The sequence below is a fragment of the Pogoniulus pusillus genome, chromosome 11 (genome assembly GCF_015220805.1).
Source record: "Pogoniulus pusillus isolate bPogPus1 chromosome 11, bPogPus1.pri, whole genome shotgun sequence".
Lineage (NCBI taxonomy): Eukaryota > Metazoa > Chordata > Aves > Piciformes > Lybiidae > Pogoniulus > Pogoniulus pusillus.
Genome location: NC_087274.1, coordinates 14045353 through 14067369, shown reverse-complemented (window position 1 = coordinate 14067369; position 22017 = coordinate 14045353). Strand labels below are relative to the sequence as shown.

The following is a 22017-nucleotide window of genomic DNA, read 5'->3' as shown; positions in this document are numbered from 1 at the left end:
GTGGCACTTCTTGTTTAAAGACGTGGCACTTACTGCCTAAAGATGTGGTACTTACTGCTATGGAGGACAGAAAGAAAGAAAGGTTTTGCTTTGTTGTTTGTTTTTTTTTTTAAGCTACCCATTAGGGTTGGATTGGTTTGGTTTAGTTTCTGGGAAAAGAGAAGAAAAAAATGAAAAATTTCAGAGTAATTAAGACTGATACTACAATTTCTTTTAATTTGGTTCCCCCCAAATTGATGTTTATTTATCAAAAGCAAAAGGAAATAACAGAAATGGAAACATGTCAGTGCCTTCTCCTCTCCATTTATGCCTGGATTTAAGAACTCACTAGAATTAGCAAATAATTGTGTCAGCAATATAGTGGAATAAAAGAAAGAAGTGTTTTAGAGACTGAAATTTAGCCATGCAGACACTGACATTTTCTCTCTGCTGCTCAAGAGAGTGGTGTATGACACTCTGAGCTTTCTGAACTAGTGTTGCTTGAGAAGAAACTGCATTATTATAGCTTTAATTGCATTTTGAAAGAGTGGGGATCTGAACCTCACAGTGCTGTGCCCAAATGCTTGACTGCAAAGTTACTGTTCCAGATGTGATTTCAGCGCAATGCACCCCAAGGAAAACAATCTCCCAAGACATATTTATTTGCATTTGCTATAAGTGTTCTATCATATAAATGCAAAATATTACTTCCATAAAAACTATGAGAGTGTTTACCATAGTAACTTTCCTCTCCCATCCTTCCTTCTGCTAACCATGCTCACCTGCAGACACATTTGGGCTGTATATCTGCTCTTCCACAGTGCTCTCTGCTGACGAGCCCCTCCTTAAAGCGCAGCCATGTCGTCGGACTCCGAGATGGCCATCTTTGGGGAGGCAGCTCCCTACCTCCGCAAGTCAGAGAAGGAGAGAATCGAGGCCCAGAACAAGCCCTTTGATGCCAAAACATCTGTCTTTGTGGTGCATCCTAAAGAATCCTTTGTGAAAGGGACAGTCCAGAGCAAAGAATCAGGGAAGGTCACCGTCAAGACTGAAAAAGGAGAGGTGAGTGAAAAACAAGGGTTAGAAATGGTTTGAAATTCCCACCCTCAGCTCTTATCTGACATTCATGCATCTCCCTCTTCCTCTGACAGACCCTGACCGTGAAGGATGATCAGATCTTCTCCATGAACCCTCCCAAGTACGATAAGATTGAGGACATGGCCATGATGACCCACCTGCACGAACCCGCTGTGCTGTACAACCTCAAAGAGCGTTATGCAGCCTGGATGATCTACGTGAGTAGCAGCAGCAGCAGTCTGCCTTTGGGAGCCAGCAGGAGCTGCTGTGCCAGGCTGAGTGGAAGCCAACCTGCTGTCTCCCTTGCCCACAGACCTACTCGGGTCTCTTCTGTGTCACTGTCAACCCCTACAAGTGGCTGCCGGTGTACAACCCGGAGGTGGTGTTGGCCTACCGAGGCAAGAAGCGCCAGGAGGCTCCTCCACACATCTTCTCCATCTCTGACAACGCCTATCAGTTCATGCTGACTGGTGAGTGGTTCTATGTGTCTCAGAAGGATTGTATCCTGAAGGGATGCTATCTCAGTAATACGAGGAAATACCTTCAAAGCTTTCATGATTCTGATGAGTGCTGTTGTGTGCTTTGATATCTCCACACTGTGATCTCTCTGTTTTAAATAGTGGCTACTCTGCCCTCAGTGAAGGTGTGTGGAGGTTTTTAGTTTGTTGTTTCATTGATTTTTCAAGTCAAACTGTTAGCATGAAGTTGAAAACACTAAACTTGCCTGACTTTGTTTCATTTTTTGTGTTGTTCACTCAGTTTTAATTATTTGATTTCTGCCTCTCACAGATCGGGAGAACCAGTCCATCCTCATCACGTAGGTACCCTCCCTGCTCAGGTCCCAGCGGGGCTGCCTGGTGCCAGGGGACCTCCTGCCTGACCACAGGCTCTCTGCTTCCCCCTTTGCTCTGGCAGTGGAGAATCCGGTGCAGGGAAGACTGTGAACACCAAGAGAGTCATCCAGTACTTTGCAACAATTGCAGCCAGCGGGGACAAGAAGAAGGAGGAGCAGACATCCGGCAAGATGCAGGTGAATAAATAGGCAGTGGCTGAAATTGGTTGGACGTGGCACTTGGTGCCATGGTCTAGCCTTGAGCTCTGTGGTAAAGGGTTGGACTTGATGATCTGTGAGGTCTCTTCCAACCCTGATGATACTGTGTGATACTGTGATACTTTGAAATTGGTGCTTTCCTCTGTGCTTGCCGTGAGTTTTGGAGAGAATAAGAGTTTGGAACTAGATGATCTTTGAGATCCCCTTCTAACCTAAGCCATTCTGTGATTCTATGATTCTATGTGAAGCCCCACTAATGACCTTCCTGCAGGGCACGCTTGAGGATCAAATCATCAGCGCCAACCCACTGCTGGAGGCCTTTGGAAACGCCAAGACCGTGAGGAACGACAACTCCTCACGCTTTGTGAGTTGCTTAACAAGATGATCCTAGAAAGACAGCAGTAGAAGTGTACAGCAGCCATTGCTTTCTCTGCAACTATAGGGTTTCCAAGTAATTCTCCAGACTGCTAAAACAGTGATTCTGTGGCAAAAATTGATTCTGCTTTGCACTGAGGTGTAAATTAAAATGACAGATCACATCCTCCTCCTGCAATGTATTGTAGTGTTGGGAGGAAGGAGAGTTTCTGCTTGAATAGTATGCTTTCTTCGTGTCAAATTTAATCACAACTGCAATGACTTATTTGATAACAAGGCAGATGTAAGTAGCTGAACTGGCTAAATGGTTATTTCCATATCATTAATGTAACTGCTCTCTGTAGGCAGGGTATACATAGATGAGTTTGGTTAACAAAATACACCCATTCCTTCTGATTTCTACATTCAGCATATGTAAATATGTAGCTGTGCCACTTGTGATTATTTTCATGGTCCAAAATTTAAAAGGCACCATGAGCCAAGCCTGAAAGTGTAGCTGATTCTCAAGAACTCCTATCACAGACATCTTATGTCCTCTGGAGTAACTGGCAAAACCCTTCCTTTCAGGTATATTGTTATGATATAAATCTTAAGATGCATTTATTCCTTTATAGGGCAAGTTCATCAGAATACACTTTGGTGCCACAGGAAAACTAGCTTCTGCTGATATTGAAACATGTAAGACACCTTCCTGAACTGATCACCATCCATCCATTCACCCAGCTACCTCTCCCACTTTTCTTAATCTTCTTCCCATCTTCTCCCTATTTCCCCTACCCATGTTTATTCTTTGTTTCGATTATTTTCCCTCCAGATCTGCTGGAGAAGTCCAGAGTCACTTTCCAGCTCAAGGCAGAAAGAAGTTACCACATATTCTACCAGATCATGTCCAACAAAAAACCAGAGCTAATTGGTAGGATGAATGAATAAATTTAGAGGAAGATTGCTCAGCTCAGCTCTCACTGTTGCTTGCTTGACAAAAGTAAACCTGAACATCTCCTCATCTTACTTTCAGACATGCTTCTCATTACCACCAACCCATATGACTTCCAGTTTGTGAGTCAAGGGGAGATCACTGTTGCCAGCATTAATGACCAGGAGGAGCTGATGGCTACAGACGTACGTATGAAATAAAAATGTTGTACCTGTTGTCATCTCTCCTAGACAAAGGCTTTATTTTATTGCTCCTATTGCAGAGTGCCATTGACATCCTGGGCTTCAGTGCTGATGAGAAGACAGCCATCTACAAGCTGACAGGGGCTGTCATGCACTATGGGAACCTCAAGTTCAAGCAGAAGCAGCGTGAGGAGCAGGCAGAGCCTGATGGCACAGAAGGTATCAGCAAAGTCTGTGGCTGACCTGTTAGAAAGAGAAGTATCAATAATAATTGAGTATTTGAAAGATGGAGAAGGAGAAAGTGGAAATGAGTAAAAAGGGATTTGGGTGAATATATAGGTAAGAAAATTGCCATCCAAAACATGCTCTTTAAAATTACCCCTTAATCTTTATTTGAAGTATAAATTTTGTGTGTCAGTAATTCTTTCCTGGGCTTCCACAGATTATTCAGTGTTTTAGACACCCACTTGGAAGACAAAGAGTTTTCAGAAAATATCTTTGTGGTTGCTTTTAAAAAGAAAATGGAGACATTAAATTCAGTGTTAGAACTTCTTCATAAACCACAAAAAAATCAGGAATTTTGCCGAGGTAAAAGGGAACTTTCCTTCAGTTGCTTTCTTCTTCAGAGGCTCAAACCCCCTAACTGCCACTACATAGCAGTGTTACCTGACCATCAGTCTAAATAAAGCATAGGTACACTGTGTGTTCAGATTTGGGCTCCTCGATACAAGAAGAACATTGGAGTCTTGGAGCTTGTCCAAAGAAGAACAGTGGAGCTGGGGAAGGGTCTGGAAAACAGGTTTGCTGAGGAGCAGCATGAGGGAATTTGGGTTGTTTAGTCTGGAGAAGGAAAGGAGGCCTCATTGTGCTCTCTCCCTGGAAGAAGGTTGGAGCCAGGTGAGTGAGGGTCTCTTCTCCCAAGTAATAAGAAATAGAGAAGAAGAAACAGCCTCAAGTTGTGCCAGGGAGGTTTAGATAAGACCCCAAAAAGGCTTGCCAAGGCCTTCAACTGGCTGCCCAGGGCAGTGGTGGAATTCCCATCCCTGGAAGAATTTAAAAGCCTTGGAGATGTGGTGCTGAGGGGCATGGTTTAGTGGTGACCTGGCAGTGTTGGGTCAATGCTTGGACTTGATGATCTTAAAGCCATCTTCCAAGCAAAACAATTCTGTGATTTTATGATTCTGTAGAAGAGAATTCAGCTTCTCAGCTGTTTACTTCATCATTTAATCAGTACCTAATGCATACACGGTTTAAATTTGTTAAGCCCTCTCCACTTCTTCCAAAGAATGGTTTGAAAAGGTCAGCTTCAGGGCTGAATTTGTAGGGTTTGATCCTAGCTCAATCCCTGTCATTCTGCTCTGACTGTAAAAACTAGGTCTGCATAAAGAGGCACTTCTTACCTGTTACCCCTAGTTTTGGGATGCTTTCCCCTTTAGCTGCTGCCAAAGAATGCACACAGACCAAGCACCTGAGTCTATGCTTTGGATCACACTCGAGAGGCCAAGCTGCTGACACTGGTGCTTGGTGCTTTGTTGTCTAATAGACAGCAATTAGCTCTGGACTGAAGCTATGAAGTTCAGCTTTCAGCAGGACATTTAAAACATTGTTTCTAGATGCTTCTGTGAAGATTTTTAAAGCCACACTTAGATATACTTCTCTGAAAGGCTTCCAAAACAAAGATGATTTTTGCTTTAATATCTGCTGTGCTTCCTCTGGGATCCAGCAAGATGGATTGAATCACAAGGAACATGTAATATCAATTTTTTTTTCTAAAGGGTTCATGGCTCACAATTAATTTTCTATCTCCCTATCTTTCTATGTAGTTGCTGACAAGGCTGCCTACCTGATGGGTCTGAACTCAGCAGATCTGCTCAAGGCTCTCTGCTACCCTCGAGTCAAGGTTGGGAATGAATACGTGACCAAAGGTCAAACTGTGCAGCAGGTAACTACCAGCTGGTGACTGGGGACTTCTGACTCATATCACTTAATGCTTCCTTCAAATATTAGTTTTCTTCTTTATTTTAGGTGAACAATTCCGTTGGTGCCCTGGCAAAGGCTGTCTATGAGAAGATGTTCCTGTGGATGGTTGTTCGCATCAACCAGCAGCTGGACACCAAGCAGCCCAGGCAGTACTTCATTGGTGTGCTGGACATTGCTGGCTTCGAGATCTTTGATGTAAGGATTCCAGGTTTAAGGACTGCTCTGACAGGAGATGGTTGCTATAGTAGAGGATTTCTAAGTACTGTACTTGTGAGGGTTTAACATGTCAGAAATTTACCATTTTCTGGAAATGAATCTTTCATTTTGGTTCATAGAACAGAGCTAAAACCCTAAAACCTTCATCACTACATGACCACAGTTATTCTGTTCATGTAGAATTTTAATGTATTCTAATACTTTTACAGTTTAAGCTTAATGATAATTATTTTAAAAACCCCACACAATTACACTAGTTTTATATAAGAGCTACAAGAGAAGAATTAGGACTTGGTGACCCATTGACAAATATATAACACCTTAAACATGTATGAACTGTTTCAAGCACTGAGAAACAAATAGATAAGTCTTTAATCAGAGATAGCAAGCATTTAAAAATTAGACACCAAGTCATACACTGCTTCTTTTTAGCTGAACAAAACAATTCCAAAGTACTTTATGAATGTTAGAAATTTCCCTAGGAATATGTGCTCTGGAAAAAAAAAATCTCCATTTTCATTACATAGATATTTCTCTGGGGAGCTGCATATGGGTCCTGCTGTGGTGTGGTGCTGATTATACAGTTGTGTTTTAAGTGGGGAGATTTTGTGAAGGGTCGAGAATGATGAAGAACCCTGTGGATTGATGAGGAATTATTGTTGTTTCAAACTGGGCAGTTTAACAGCTTGGAGCAGCTCTGCATCAACTTCACCAATGAGAAACTGCAACAGTTCTTCAACCACCACATGTTCGTGCTGGAGCAGGAGGAGTACAAGAAGGAAGGGATTGAGTGGACGTTCATTGACTTTGGCATGGACCTGGCTGCCTGCATTGAGCTCATTGAGAAGGTAAAGTTTTAATTCAAAATATTTTGTATTTGCAGGAGCTTATTATTTTAAATTGGAAATAGTCAAATGCTATTCAAAGAAGAGAAGGTTTCTTCCATGGCCAGTTTCATGCATTCAGTTTTAGTTGTTGGAATATCTCTTGATCTGTTGTTTATCAGAGAGATTGCAAAGTCCACAGATAACTACGGAGGTGATTCCTCACACACCTTGTCTGTGTGGAAGGTGTCCTCTCTTGCTTGACTAAAGGATTTTTTTTCAAAACCACAGACCAGTTGCCAAATTAAAATAAAATAAAAAAAAAGTTTTCTTGAGGTTCTGAAAGGAAGTTACCCAAACAATACATTTTTCTTTCCAAAACTGTTCAAGCAAAGTAACAGAGGACCAAGACAGTCAGTGTCTGACCTCTGAGTGCAAGAAAGTGAAAGAGATTTCTTTCTTGTAGTCTCATTCATTTAGGGAAGAGGTTAAAAGTATGAACCCAGAAATAAGTATACAATGGTCACATTTGTGAAAGAAGTTTTTAAATATATCCTTCTCCTCCTGATTTTTAACAGTTTTTTTAGCATAAATCCCATTCCTCAATCATGGTGCCAAAGTGTGAGGCAGGCAGGCAAGTGGACTGGTTTATTGGTTTGTTTCTCAGATTCCTGTCTTTTATAACATTGCTTTTAGCACTAAGTCATGATCATATTATTCTAAAAGCATTCTCTCTTCTTTTTTGTACTTCTCCCAGCCCATGGGCATCTTCTCCATCCTGGAAGAGGAGTGCATGTTCCCCAAGGCAACTGACACCTCTTTCAAGAACAAGCTCTATGACCAGCATCTGGGCAAGTCCAGCAACTTCCAGAAGCCCAAACCTGCCAAAGGCAAGGCTGAGGCTCACTTCTCCCTGGTGCACTATGCTGGCACAGTGGACTACAATATCACTGGCTGGCTGGAGAAGAACAAGGACCCCCTGAATGAAACTGTCATTGGGTTGTACCAGAAATCATCTGTGAAGACCCTGGCTTTACTTTTTGCCTCCTATGGTGGAGCAGAAGCAGGTTAGTGTTGTAAAATTATTTCTTCCCCAACATTTATGATGCATAAAATGCAATGAAAAGAGATTGTGCTAAAAAAAAGTATTTTTTCTTTTTTAAGAGGCCAGTGGTGGAGGTGCTGGTGGTGGAAAGAAGGGTGGCAAGAAGAAGGGTTCTTCTTTCCAGACTGTCTCAGCTCTTTTCCGGGTACAGTATTAATTTCATTATCTGTACAGTGGCATGAAAGTAGCTTCATATTTCATCCATCCACCCTCCTGTTGTTTCCATGGCCTTGGTTTTGTGATGAAACACTGATAAGCATGAAGTGAGCAGAAGTTGGTCACTGCCTTTTTCTAGCAATAATGCAGTCACAGAGGGGTTTTGCTACAAGCAGTCTTCGGATGAACCCTTGCACTCTAAAAAGTATTTCTAAATCCAGCGTGTAATATAAATATTAACCTTATAGAGAATAGTGTCAAAAGTCTTATACAGTAGTATGTGATTTCCTCCAGACTTAGATGAAGACTGTCAAACTTTCTTTAATGGGAATATTTGAAATACTGTAACTGAAAACACTTATAGAAGGCTCTATTAAATCTGAATTTTAAATGTGAAAGGTTCTTCCTCCTGAGAGTCAGTATGTTAGATCTTTAGCATCCAGATAACAAGTAAATTTTATCACTCTAAGCTGCTTCACATGATTCCACAGGAGAACCTGAACAAGCTGATGACCAACCTGCGGAGCACTCACCCCCACTTTGTCCGTTGCATCATCCCAAATGAAACAAAAACACCTGGTAAGATGCTCAGGCAGAAAGAGAACTTCCTCTGGTGCAGCTGTTGCCCTCTGCACTGGGCACTGAGGCATTCCCTTGTGCTCTGAATTGCCAGGTGCCATGGAGCATGAGCTGGTGCTGCACCAGCTGCGCTGTAACGGCGTGCTGGAAGGGATCCGAATCTGCAGGAAGGGATTCCCCAGCAGAGTCCTCTATGCTGACTTCAAACAGAGGTGAGAGCAGGCACTTCTCAGCATGATTAATGCAAAGCTGGGTCACTCAGATGAGTTCATTCAGGCTGGACATTGCTGTCAAAACCAGCTGTGTATAGAGTGGTAGTGTTCAGTGTCTGGTGTGTGTTGGTGGGGAAAGCAGCCTCATCTTTGTCTTTTCATAGGTACAAGGTGCTTAATGCCAGTGCCATCCCAGAGGGACAGTTCATTGACAGCAAGAAGGCTTCTGAGAAGCTTCTTGGGTCAATCGATGTGGACCACACCCAGTACAAATTTGGCCACACCAAGGTACAGAGTCTCCTTGACTCACTCAGTGTGTGCCTGTGCTGTGCTCTGCCTGGCAGTCAGGTGCTGCAATGTTCTCTTTCTCAAGGTGTTCTTCAAAGCTGGGCTGCTGGGACTCCTGGAGGAGATGAGGGATGAGAAGCTGGCACAGCTCATCACCCGCACACAGGCCAGATGCAGAGGCTTCTTGGCAAGAGTGGAGTACCAGAGAATGGTGGAGAGAAGGTAGACATTGCTCATCTGTCCCCAAGTCACTGTACTTGGGGACAGTGCTGATGCTTGTCACACAGAAAATATTCAACGTGCATTTTAATTGTGCTTCAGGGAGTCCATCTTCTGCATCCAGTACAACATCCGTGCATTCATGAATGTCAAGCACTGGCCCTGGATGAAGCTGTTCTTCAAGATCAAGCCCTTGCTGAAGAGTGCAGAATCTGAGAAGGAGATGGCCAACATGAAGGAGGAGTTTGAGAAAACCAAGGAGGAGCTTGCGAAGTCCGAGGCAAAGAGGAAGGAGCTGGAGGAGAAAATGGTGAAATTGGTGCAGGAGAAAAATGACCTGCAGCTGCAAGTGCAGTCTGTGAGTACAGCTTGGGGGAAGTGCTATAGGTAAAGTGAGTGAAGAACTCTCAAAGTGCACATAAAACTGCCTTACAGTGTAGCAGAAGGTGAATACCAAAATATTTTCAGTCAGAATAACAGTCCAATTCAGGCCACATTCTTTCCATACTCCATCTCACTTTTGCAAAGTTTTAGACAGCTACATACACCTGTCTGTGTGTCAGTTAGTGACATAAAAGCTCACTAGAGTCACTGTAATGGACTTAACGTAGTGTGTTTAGGGACAGTGAGTCAGTTGAGCTGCTACTCTGCTTTAAGTCAGTTGTCTAAATGAAGAGCTGAGGGCCATTTCTTACAGCATAACTCATCTGAGCTCCTGTTGCTCCTGGCTCCCAGAAGATGCAGATGCCCATTACAGGCTATGGCACAAGTGCCAGTCTTGTGTGTTTGTATCCAGTGTTATTTGGCATCTTAGGTGATGTTTAGGCAGCACCCTTGAGTTGAAGTGTCTGTTTCGGGTGAGGATGAGTCTTCTACTGTCCACTGACTGTGCTGGCTGAGGGGGTGGATACTAAATGTTTTCTCACTAGTGGAATTATTTACATTTCTCAATACTTCCATGTGAAATTGAATACAATACATTATAATGCAAAATAAATTCAAAAGGAGAAAAAAAACCATAAATTAAATGCAAGTAACCCACTGACACATATATGTGGGTTATGTAAGGTGGGACATAAGAGAACTAGACACACTGTATAATGGTGAAGATCAGAAGGAAAAAAAGACCAAAAAGAGAGTAAGAACCAACTAAAAATTTGTAATTTGTAATGTAAATGTTGATTAACCTTTTCTCGAGAAGCAATCCAAAAGGAATTCCTGATGTATCTCTGTTCCTTCAGCATTCAATAATCTGCCATCTATATTCCCACCAGGAAGCTGATGCTTTGGCTGATGCTGAGGAGAGATGTGACCAGCTCATCAAAACCAAAATCCAGCTGGAAGCCAAAGTTAAAGAAATAACTGAAAGGGCTGAGGAGGAGGAGGAAATTAATGCTGAGCTGACAGCTAAGAAGAGAAAACTGGAGGATGAATGCTCAGAGCTGAAGAAAGATATTGATGACCTTGAGCTAACACTGGCCAAGGTGGAGAAGGAAAAGCATGCCACTGAGAACAAGGTACACACCTAGGGAGTGACATGAAGGGCCAAGACATCACTGAATCTGCTAATGTAAGACATGTTGGCATTGGAAATTTGAGCCAAGCCTTCTCTGAGCATCCAAAAGACAAATACACCTGCAAAGCACTGTAAAGCAAAAGTCACTGCACCAGTGACTGTGTTTTCTACCAATTTTGACACTTGCTCATATTTGTAGGTGAAAAACCTCACAGAGGAGATGGCAGCTCTGGATGAGACTATTGCCAAGCTGACAAAAGAGAAGAAAGCTCTCCAAGAGGCTCATCAGCAGACACTGGATGACCTGCAGGCAGAGGAGGACAAAGTCAACACTCTGACCAAAGCTAAAATCAAGCTGGAGCAGCAAGTGGATGATGTAAGCACATAGGCAAAGAACAAGAAGAGGACAGGGGGTGCAGTTTGAGCTGCTTGGCAGAGCACTGATGGCTTCTTCTCTTTAGCTGGAAGGGTCCCTGGAGCAAGAGAAGAAACTGCGCATGGACCTGGAGAGAGCCAAGAGAAAACTGGAAGGAGACCTGAAGCTGGCCCAAGACAGCATCATGGACCTGGAAAATGATAAGCAGCAGCTGGATGAGAAACTGAAGAAGTAAGTGTGGCTGCATGTGGGGCAGCTGAGCACAGGGCTGGGGAACTTGCCTGTTTCCTCTGAGCTCTAACATGATTTGCTTTGCCCAAAGAAAAGACTTTGAGATCAGCCAGATCCAGAGCAAAATCGAGGATGAGCAAGCCCTGGGCATGCAATTGCAGAAGAAGATCAAGGAGCTGCAGGCAAGTCTCTGTGGGTTCTTCTCTTTCACCTAGACTCAGGGCAGACAGGAGAAGGGCAGGGGTGTGAAGGGTGCCAATGTGTTCCCCAGGCTCGCATTGAGGAACTGGAGGAGGAAATTGAGGCCGAGCGAACGTCTCGGGCAAAAGCAGAGAAGCATCGAGCTGACCTCTCACGGGAGCTGGAGGAGATCAGTGAGCGCCTGGAAGAGGCAGGGGGAGCTACATCAGCCCAGATTGAGATGAACAAGAAGCGAGAGGCAGAGTTCCAGAAGATGCGTCGTGACCTGGAAGAGGCCACGCTGCAGCACGAGGCCACGGCTGCCGCCCTGCGCAAGAAGCACGCGGACAGCACCGCTGAGCTTGGGGAGCAGATCGACAACCTGCAGAGAGTGAAGCAGAAGCTGGAGAAGGAGAAGAGTGAGCTCAAGATGGAGGTTGATGATCTGGCCAGTAACATGGAGTCTGTCTCCAAAGCCAAGGTATTGAAAAATATACTAACACCAACTTGAAAACTGGGAAATGGACTTGTTCAGTGTGAAAAAAGGGATCAGTCCTTGGGACCTTAGAGCTACTTTGCAATACCTGAAAGGAACCTGCAGGAAGGCTGTAAAGAGACTTTTCATAAAGGTGTCTAGAGACAGGAAAAGCAGAAAAGGCAGGGTTAGACTGGATCTGAGGAAGAAGTTCTTCAGCATGAGACTCTGCCCAGGGAATTTGTGGATGCCTCCTCCCCGGAGTTGTTCCTGGCCAGGTGGGGTGAGGCCCTGTTAGAGTGGATGATTTCTAATGTCCCTTCCAACCCAAGTCACTCTGTGAAGCTAAGGAAAAAAATTATACTGAAGCATATCTTCTGGAAATGTGATCAGTTTATAATCTGTGTATGAACCTCATTTCTAACCTAACTCCTACACAATTTGTGTGTCTGTTCCCAGTGTTGTGGTCAGAATCATGTTGTTCAGGACAAGGACATGCTCAGACACTAATGCTCTTCCATTCCCTGTGGTCTCTGCAGGCAAACCTGGAGAAGATGTGCCGCACCCTGGAAGATCAGCTCAGTGAGATTAAGACAAGGGAAGAAGAACATCAGCGCATGATCAATGACCTCAATGCTCAAAGAGCTCGGCTGCAGACAGAAGCAGGTTAGAGATTCTGCTCTTTGCTGTGGAATATGAAGGCATCCTGAAAGAGTTTGTCTGGGTCACAAAAATGGCAATTAAAACATTTCCTTTGTGTGTATCCTCCCAGGTGAATATTCCCGCCAGGTGGAGGAGAAGGATGCTCTGATTTCTCAGCTGTCAAGAGGCAAGCAGGCATTCACCCAGCAGATTGAGGAACTCAAGAGACACCTGGAGGAAGAGATCAAGGTGATGACTTTTCCTACATCTGGCTACTGAAAACACTCCTAACTTCACACTGCCTAGCAGGGGCAGGATCTTCCTAGCACAAGCCTTACTGGCAGAAGATGTTTGCTTTCAGAAGAGTACAGTTGATGTATTTTGTCCACCAGGCTTACATCTGTTCTCCTTACACCTGCAGACACCTACACCCTCCTAGCAGTCATGTTGGCAGTGTTAAATTCCAACATTTCCCAGGGTGTTTCCATTCACTCTTGCACTCTTTTCCCTCAGGCCAAGAACGCCCTGGCCCACGCCTTGCAGTCTGCTCGCCACGACTGTGACCTGCTGCGGGAGCAGTATGAGGAGGAGCAGGAGGCCAAGGGGGAGCTGCAGAGGGCCCTGTCCAAGGCCAACAGCGAAGTGGCCCAGTGGAGAACCAAATACGAGACGGACGCCATTCAGCGCACGGAGGAGCTGGAGGAGGCCAAGTACGTGGGGAAGGTGGAGTAGGCTGGCAGAGGCCAGGAATGGAAGCTGGAAGAGACCACTGGGATATTGTCAGGATGAAGTCAATGTTCTGCTTTGGGGTGGGCTGTCAGGAAGAGATAAATGGTAACTAAGAGCAGAGGTAGAAAGGGGAAAGGCAGAAGCAGCAAATCTCTTTGGACACAGAATAGCAAAGGAACCCTTGTCTGAGCAGCAGAGAACTCCTGCAGGCCAGAGTCCAGGCACGGACATACAGTGTCTGGCTGGGAGAAGTCCTGCACCTCTGTGCAAGAGGCCACCACCTACAATCAGGTGTCTAAGTGTGCTTTTGTGAGGAATACACTGGCTGCACACTCCAGGCTGCCATTTGCTTCCTCACCTGGACCTCTGCTCACCATCTCCCAGGAAGAAGCTGGCACAGCGCCTGCAGGAGGCAGAGGAACATGTTGAAGCTGTCAATGCCAAATGTGCCTCCCTGGAAAAGACAAAGCAGAGGCTGCAGAATGAAGTGGAGGACCTGATGATTGACGTGGAGAGATCAAATGCTGCCTGTGCAGCTCTGGACAAGAAGCAGAGGAACTTTGACAAGGTCTTTTGGGCTCCAGCACTGGGGTGCCAGGGCAGAGCATGCCCTCCTGGCCAGCACATCCACACTCACACCCCATGTCTCCTCAGATCCTGGCAGAATGGAAGCAGAAGTATGAGGAAACGCAGGCTGAGCTGGAAGCCTCCCAGAAGGAGTCTCGCTCTCTCAGCACGGAGCTCTTCAAGATGAAGAATGCCTATGAGGAGTCCTTGGACCACCTGGAAACGCTCAAGCGGGAGAACAAGAACCTGCAGCGTGAGTGCCTGGCACCCTGCTCCTGGGTGCCCTTTCTTGCCACCCAGCAGCCCGGCTGCTCCACATGGCTCTGTGGCTGCAGGTGACAGGGGTGCCTGTCAGGTTGGTGTGGCAGGGCCCTTGCCTTGCTGCTCTGTGCCTGAGCCTGCCATTGGTCTTTGCTCCCCCAGAGGAGATTTCTGACCTGACAGAGCAGATTGCAGAGGGAGGAAAGGCAATTCATGAGCTGGAGAAGGTCAAGAAGCAGGTTGAGCAGGAGAAATCTGAGATCCAGGCTGCTCTGGAGGAAGCTGAGGTACGTGTCCATGGTCACTGCTGTCTGCACTCAAAATAGGAGCAATGCAGAAACAAGGCTGAAACCTGCTTGGTCCCACTCTGGGCTGGCCAGGGAGTGCAGCCAGCTGAGCTTCCCCAAGAGAGTCCCTAACTCCCTAGAGAGCAGCTGTGGCTTTATCTGTGTCATAAACGTTTGTGTCCCCTTCTCCAGGCCTCCCTGGAACATGAAGAGGGGAAGATCCTGCGCCTCCAGCTTGAGCTCAACCAGGTGAAGGCTGAGATTGACAGGAAGATAGCAGAGAAAGATGAGGAGATTGACCAGATGAAGAGAAACCACCTCAGAATTGTGGAGTCCATGCAGAGCACTCTGGATGCTGAGATCAGGAGCAGGAATGAAGCCCTGCGCCTGAAGAAGAAGATGGAAGGAGACCTGAATGAGATGGAGATCCAGCTGAGCCATGCCAACCGTGTGGCTGCAGAGGCACAGAAGAACCTGAGGAACACACAGGCTGTGCTCAAGGTATGCTAAGGATATGGCACATAGCTGTTTAACTTGTCTATTACTTTAGAATCATTGAATCATAGAATGGTTTGAGTTGAAAGGGACCATTAGTGATCATCTAGTCCATCTGCCTGCCATGGCAAAGGGCATCTTTCACTAGATCAGACTGCTCAAAACCCTATCCAGTCTCCCCTTGAGAACTTATAGTGGCTGGGCTTCTACAATGCCCTCTCTCTGGATACCATGATGAAGAGATCAACACCTTTCTTCTTACGTCTCCTTCTCAGGAAGCTGTAGGGAACAATGTGGTTTTCTCTCAGAATCCCTGTCTCTGCACTAGACAAACCTTGTGTCCACAGCTGCCCCTCCCGGGAGATGCTTTCCAACCCGTTGTTGCCCTCCTCTAGATGCATTCAAATCCCTTGACATCCTTTTTAAATCGTGGGGCCCAGGACTGCACACATTACTCATGCAACACCAAAGTGTAACACAACAGGAATTCGGCTCCATATGTGCCCTAGCATTCCTGATCCTATCCCTACACATGTGGGAAACATTCCTCTAGTCTTCCCAGGATACATGTCTTTGGTTCCACTGCCTGTTAATTTCCTTCTTAGCCTTTGGTTTGATCAAGAGGTCCTTACTCAGCTTTGCTGTTCTGCCTCCTTCACCTGCTTCCTTACTCATGGGGACAGACAGCTTCTGCACTCTAAGGAAAAGGTTCATACACAGTTGCCTTTTCTTCTCCCTATCTCTATGGGCAGTTTCTTCTGTAGTCCCACACAAGAATTCCTCCAATGGCTTGAAGTCCTTGCTCTTCATCTGGACCATAGTCCTCAGTTCTGTGAATATCACAGAATATGGAGAGCAGCCAAGCAGGGAGAGACCTGGGTGTACTGATCAACAGCTGACTGAATGTGATCCAGCAGTGCGTCCAGGTGGCTAAGAAGGCCAATGGCACCCTGGCCTGTATCAGAAATAGTGTGACCAGCAGGACCAGGGCAGTCCTTCTGCTCCTGTACTCAGCACTGTTTAGGCACACCTTGAGTCCTGTGTCTGGTTCTGTGCCACTCAATTTAAGAAGGGTGTTGAGGTGTTTAAACATGTCCAGAGAAGGGCACCAATGCTGGGGAGGGGCCTGGAGCACAGCCCTGTGAGGAGAGGCTGAGGGAGCTGGGGGTGTGCAGCCTGAAGAAGAGGAGGCTCAAGGCAGACTTCATTGCTCTCTACAACTACCTGCAGGGAGGTTGTAGCCAGGTGGGGTTGGTCTCTTCTGCCAAGCACCCAGGCACCCAGGGACAGAACAAAAGGACACAGCCTCAAGCTGTGCCAGGGCAGGTTCAGGCTGGATGTTAGGAGGAAGTTCTCCACAGCAAGAGTGATTGGCATTGGAATGGGCTGCCCAGGGAGGTGGTGGAGTTCTTATCCCTGGTGGTGTTTAAGAGGAGGCTGGATGAGGCATTTAGTGCCATGGTTTAGTTAATTAGAAGGATTAGGTGATAAGTTGTGCTCAATGATCTTAGAGGTCTTTTCCATCCTGATTAATTCTGTGATTCTGTGACCACTAGAGCATGATCACTGCAGCCCAGGCTGCCACCAGCTTTAACAGCTCCAATTAGTGCTGGCAAACAGCAGGCGCCGTAACACTTCTATGTCTATCCCCTAAATGAGGATATTATCCTTGAAGCACTTGAGGAGTCTCCTGGGCTCTTTACAGCCTGTTAGCTGCTTTTCTAGCAGGTGTCAGGGTGACCTAGGTATCCCAGCAGCATCAGAGCCTGTGAACATGATGCTTCCCATATTTGAAGCAAGACGTTGCCAAGTGGCTTCCCTTGGTCAGGTGACCTATGGTGACCATCAGCCTCAAAGTTTCCTTTGTTGGCTTGGCCTTTAATTTTCACTCTCAACGTGACTTGCCACTGTTTTTCAAAGACAGCTCCGTGCAGTAAGTCAATTTTTCACACACAGGGCAACCTGCTCATTTCTCCTTCCCTGCCTATCCCTCTGAAGAGTTCATAGTCATTAACTGCAGCACTCCTGTCCTGTCATTCACCCTACCAAGTTTCAGTGACAGCTGTTAAAGCAGAATTTTCCATCTCCACAGTGGCTTCCAGTTCCTGCTGGTCATTACCCATGCTACCTTCATTGGTATGGAGACATTTCATTTAGGCTATTGATCACATTTTTAGAGGAACAAAGCCTAATTGCTTTGGAACATGTCACAAACATTCCTGTTTCTTCCTAAAACATCAGCAGCACTTAGCTATTTTTTGTTACTCAAAATTCCATTTTCTTTCCTTTTAAGTCTAGTTTAAATTTCTGGCTATGTTGGTGAAGGATCTCTTACCCCACTTGGTAATGTGAATCCCATCAACTTCCACAGGCCAAGTCTCTGAAAGGTAGAACCATCATCATAGAAGCCAAACCTTGAATATTGCACCAGGCATTCACCTGTACAATTTTAATCCTCCTTCCTGCACCTCTTCCTCCGACTGGGAGGAAGGAGAACATCACCTCTGCTCCAGATTCTCTTAACATTGCTCCAAGAGACATAGAGTCTCTTTTGGTGGCTACAAATTGCCTTGTTGCAGTATCTTAAAGCCTACATGGACTGTCAGGAGGAAATGATAATTCAAAAGATTCATCAGGCTTGGAAGCTTCTCAGTGACCTCATGAATAGGAGCTCCTTGTAGGTAGCAAAGAGGGTGGTTGAATCAACTTTACACAGTTGAGTGTTCTTGGCTTCTGTCCATTACTCACCTGCTCTTCATTTTTCCACCTCAGAGCATTGTGCCAGTTATTTAGCAGCAGTTCAGAGGATGAGGGAAGATTCTGTCTTCTGCCCCAAGCAATAACTAAGGTCCAGTTTCCTTACTCTTGTAAGTTACTTGTATCAGTCAGCTGGAGTTTGAGTTCAAGCTGACCTTCCCCTTGCACAGGCTTAAATTTAGACAGGGCTGCCAGGCAGCCTGGGACAGTGCCCAATAGCATTCATCAAGCTCCTGCTTGCATTCTTAGACACCATATACTGACATAAGGATTCTACATAGAGGTGTTTATTTATAATTAGATATATTTTACTGAAACATTAGGCTGATGAACAGTGCTGTGTCATCTCATAATTTCTCTTCTTCTCTTAAAGGATACCCAGATACACCTGGATGATGCTCTCAGGACTCAGGAAGACCTGAAGGAGCAGGTGGCCATGGTGGAGCGCAGAGCAAACCTGCTGCAGGCTGAGATTGAGGAGCTCAGGGCAGCCCTGGAGCAAACTGAGAGGTCAAGGAAAGTGGCTGAGCAGGAACTAATGGATGCAAGTGAGAGAGTTCAGCTCCTCCACACTCAGGTAAGATTCATGAGATTCAAAATCTCAAGAGTTTGGTTTTTTGTTTGTTTGGGTTTTTTTTCCCCATTTCCAGATTTTTTGCCTGTGTAAATTCATAAATAATCTCTCGTAATAAAAAGCTGAACCAGAATTATTATCCTGGTACACAGGACTGGATTAGAATTAAATTAGTAGGATTGCATTAGCAGGAGTTAGAAGTGCTCCTTAAAACTTGAGCTCTGCTGTCCAGCCATTTAGGAGCTGACAAAATGCATCCTTTGAAGGAGGATACAAATATTAGACATACAGATGAAAATTTTAAGTTCAACCAGTAAATTTCTGAAATAACTGTCTGAGTTTAGAATAACTGGGCAGTATTTTTTGTTGTTGAACAGAACACCAGCTTGATCAACACCAAGAAGAAGCTGGAGACAGACATTGCCCAAATTCAGGGTGAAATGGAGGATACGATCCAGGAAGCTCGCAATGCTGAAGAGAAGGCCAAGAAGGCCATCACTGATGTGAGTTGGGGGCTCCTTTCACTGCTGCTGCTGGATCATCCCCCAGACAGTCTCCAGCACCAAAATGCCTTTGACCCTTTGCTCTCATCAGGCGGCCATGATGGCAGAAGAGCTGAAGAAGGAGCAGGACACCAGTGCCCACCTGGAGAGGATGAAGAAGAACCTGGACCAGACAGTGAAGGACCTGCAGCTCCGTCTGGATGAGGCTGAGCAGCTGGCCCTGAAGGGAGGCAAGAAGCAGATCCAGAAGCTGGAGGCCAGGGTGCGTAGGGCTGGCATTTGTGAGTGAGTGAGTAGATCCCTTGCAGAGGTGTCAGGGAAGCTCCAAAGTTGTGCTCCTCCTTGCAGGTGCGGGAGCTGGAAGGGGAGGTGGATGCTGAGCAGAAGCGCAGCGCTGAAGCCGTGAAGGGTGTGCGCAAGTACGAGCGGAGGGTGAAGGAGCTGACCTACCAGGTGAGGCAGCAGACCTCCTTGGTCTGACACACCCTCATTCAAGGAAGCCAAAGTTTTTCATATGGACTTCAAGGGAAATATAATTTCATGACATGGATAAAGCAATAATTCTATTTCCTGTTTGCTCAGTCTGAGGAAGACAGGAAGAATATTCTGAGGCTGCAGGATCTGGTGGACAAGCTGCAAATGAAGGTGAAATCCTACAAGAGACAAGCTGAGGAGGCTGTAAGTATTCCCCAAGGAATGGGCAGGAGGCACCTTCCACTGGGGCAGCAAGCTCAGGGAGATGAGTGTGAATACCAGGAAAGGGCATGAAAGAAACTGCCAAGACACAACAGCCTTGGCCACACCTTGTCCTTATCGTGACATGAGGCTTTGAAATGGTCTGGGCATGCTACAGCCAGGGAGGAGCTGAGGGAAGTTCTGCAGCCTGGTTCAGAGCTGAGCTCAGCCTAAACAAGCCCAGGGGCACAACCACTGTGGGAAGTGAACCGAAGTGCAGAATCTCAGGATCTTTCCCAGCCTAGCAAGAGACCCTGACAAGTGAGCAGCAAGTGGTGGGAGCAGAAGCACACAAAAGAGAAATTCAAGAGACCAAATTTGCTCCTCATGAGTGGCACAGCCCTGGTGGAGCTTGTCACAGTGGGGTCCTGGATAGGGAGGATGAGGAGGTCTGTGGGAGGCTTCCATGCCAACAATGATGAGTGGGGGATGGAGGTTTCCAGGGAAGAGCTGCAGCTGCGCAAGACCGAGGGGCAGCAGGAGTGAAGCCCTGCCCTGGGCTGCTCCCCACCGCCTCCCTCTCCCCGCCCAGGAGGAGCTCTCCAACGTCAACCTCTCCAAGTTCCGCAAGATCCAGCACGAGCTGGAGGAGGCCGAGGAGCGAGCTGACATTGCGGAGTCGCAGGTCAACAAGCTGCGGGCCAAGAGCCGCGAGTTCCAAGGCAAGAAGATAGGAGAGGAAGAGTGAGGCTGTCATGAGGCAGCAAAGGACCTGAGGCTGCACAAAATGTGAACCTCTCAGGCACCTTCTCATGCAATGAGTCTTTGTCACTATGTCGATGTCTAGAGAATAAAGAGCGTAGATTCCTTGCACACACAGCAGAAGCAGAAGTGGTTTTCATTCTTGTAATGCAGGTCTGCAGTTAGGTAGGTTTGGGGCATTTTCCACTGAAATATTTTATTTCACTGTAACCCTTGGACAGCAGCAGAGTTTTAGTTACCCAAATCCAGTATTTTTCCTCTGTTTCCTATTACATTGTAGAAAGAATTTTGTGTCTGTTCTGGAACAGTAAAAACATTTCTGCCCTAAGGAGTCCTCTTTCTTAATGGGCACAGTGCAGAGCCTCTCTTTTCTGGTCTCATTCTCACTGTGGCAAAGTAGAGGCAAGTTTCCCCATTAAAACCAAACCAAACCCAACCAAAACAACAACAACAAACTCAAACCAACAGGAATCTAAACATTTCTGGGATCTCATGGAGAATCTTATGCAAAGACTGAGATGCTGTCTCCTTTGAAGAAGGCAGTTGAAGGGCAAGAACTCTAGTGAGTAGCTTTTTTGTTGAGAAAGGTGAAAGATCAGGCAGGGATTTTTTATGGAAGAAGTTATTAGCAATCAGTTCTAAAGCTGCTGAGCTTTAATTCTAGCCCACAACAAAGCACCAGGGAGCTGCTTGATTTGTGATATTTGGGGAAAACATTAAAACTTCTTGCAGGTTGAGACAAGAACAGTTCAGTAATTGAGACAAAATAAAATATGCTACTACCTGCAATAGTAGTAGTAATAGCAATAATTATAGTAATAGTAACCAAAAAGGGCTATAACAAAGTGAAGGAGAAATAAAACCCATGAGAAGTGAAGCAGAATGCAATTGCTCAGTGCCCACTGAGCAGTAACAAGGCAGTAATCTTCCCTTCCTGTCCAAGTCTCTCCAATACCAAACATGCCATGCTGTGGCAGACAGTGTGCCTTGGCTGGTTTGCATCAGCCATCCTGGCCATGCCCCCTTCAAGTTTCTTGGCAGAGCATGGGAAACTGAAACATCTCTGACTTAGGATAAGCACTGCTTACTGACAGCTAAACCAGCAGTGTGTTACTAGCACTGTTCTCCTACTAAATCCCAAATCCAGCACTGTACCTGCTGCTAGGAAGAAAAATAACTCTGTCCTAGCCAAAAGCAAGACAAAAGGTAAACAAATATGATTGGGTAAGAGGGCATTGCAGTTCCCTGCCTTCGCTGTTGGACCAAACATGCAACACTAAGGCAGAATGCTTCTCTTGTAAATGAAACAGAGGTTGATGAATAGGTTGGTGGCAGTGATTGTGAGCAAGAGGACTCACCATGGGGTAAAGCCCAACTAGTGTATTATGTAGAGCCACCAGCACAAGGTAGGAGCTGCTGCAGCACTGGGTAGTGTTTTCAGGTGCTGAAATATTTCTATAGTACTGTAACAAGCTCTTTTGTCAGGGAACAGTTTCGATCACATAAGGTAAGACTTCAAATGCAAATAATTCTGGGAACATGAAAACTTCAAAGAAATCACAAAATCTAGCACTTTACAGAGCAGAAAAAAAAAAAAAGCAATTGATCATAATGCCAAGTTGTGTCCTACCTGTCTGATTCCTGCAACGAAGAGTGAGTTGGAATGTAGACACTAACTGCATCATAGCTGAAAAGAGATGAAAGAAGTCACCTCCAAACGGTCTGCTTGTCCGACGTCTTGAAACAAATGCCAGCCTGTTTCCTGCAAGGCAAGAAGCAAGACAAAATGAGGAGAGCCTGACCATGAGGA

The 22017-nt window shown here is 45.7% G+C and overlaps 1 protein-coding gene across 2 annotated transcripts; it reads left to right on the top strand.

The window, feature by feature from the left end:
* Positions 1 to 784: 784 nt before the first annotated feature.
* Positions 785 to 20262, top strand: LOC135179384 (myosin heavy chain, skeletal muscle, adult-like). Of its 2 annotated transcripts, none has more exons than XM_064151133.1 (38): positions 785 to 1041; positions 1131 to 1274; positions 1370 to 1526; positions 1846 to 1873; positions 1972 to 2086; positions 2379 to 2471; positions 3097 to 3160; positions 3297 to 3395; positions 3498 to 3601; positions 3679 to 3817; positions 5422 to 5540; positions 5624 to 5773; positions 6472 to 6642; positions 7376 to 7685; positions 7798 to 7868; positions 8371 to 8458; positions 8553 to 8670; positions 8835 to 8958; positions 9044 to 9180; positions 9280 to 9535; positions 10452 to 10694; positions 10893 to 11069; positions 11155 to 11300; positions 11392 to 11482; positions 11572 to 11961; positions 12495 to 12621; positions 12728 to 12846; positions 13111 to 13307; positions 13711 to 13894; positions 13981 to 14146; positions 14317 to 14441; positions 14634 to 14942; positions 18067 to 18270; positions 18645 to 18770; positions 18862 to 19032; positions 19119 to 19223; positions 19353 to 19448; positions 20038 to 20262. In XM_064151133.1, the coding sequence occupies exons 1-38, from the start codon at positions 838 to 840 to the stop codon at positions 20191 to 20193; spliced, it is 5823 nt and encodes a 1940-aa protein (XP_064007203.1). In that variant the 5' UTR covers positions 785 to 837; the 3' UTR covers positions 20194 to 20262. The 2 variants fall into 2 exon arrangements, with proteins under 2 accessions (XP_064007203.1, XP_064007202.1); XM_064151132.1 differs by having other exon boundaries at positions 7783 to 7868.
* Positions 20263 to 22017: the final 1755 nt, after the last annotated feature.

Bases quoted from the DNA above. Each gene is read 5' to 3' on its own strand.
- LOC135179384 (XM_064151132.1), top strand. From the start codon at position 838: ATGTCGTCGGACTCCGAGATGGCCATCTTTGGGGAGGCAGCTCCCTAC. The intron at 18,271-18,644 runs GTAAGATTCATG...GTTGTTGAACAG, and splicing joins TTCAGCTCCTCCACACTCAG to AACACCAGCTTGATCAACAC. The intron at 19,224-19,352 runs GTGAGGCAGCAG...CTGTTTGCTCAG, and splicing joins TGAAGGAGCTGACCTACCAG to TCTGAGGAAGACAGGAAGAA.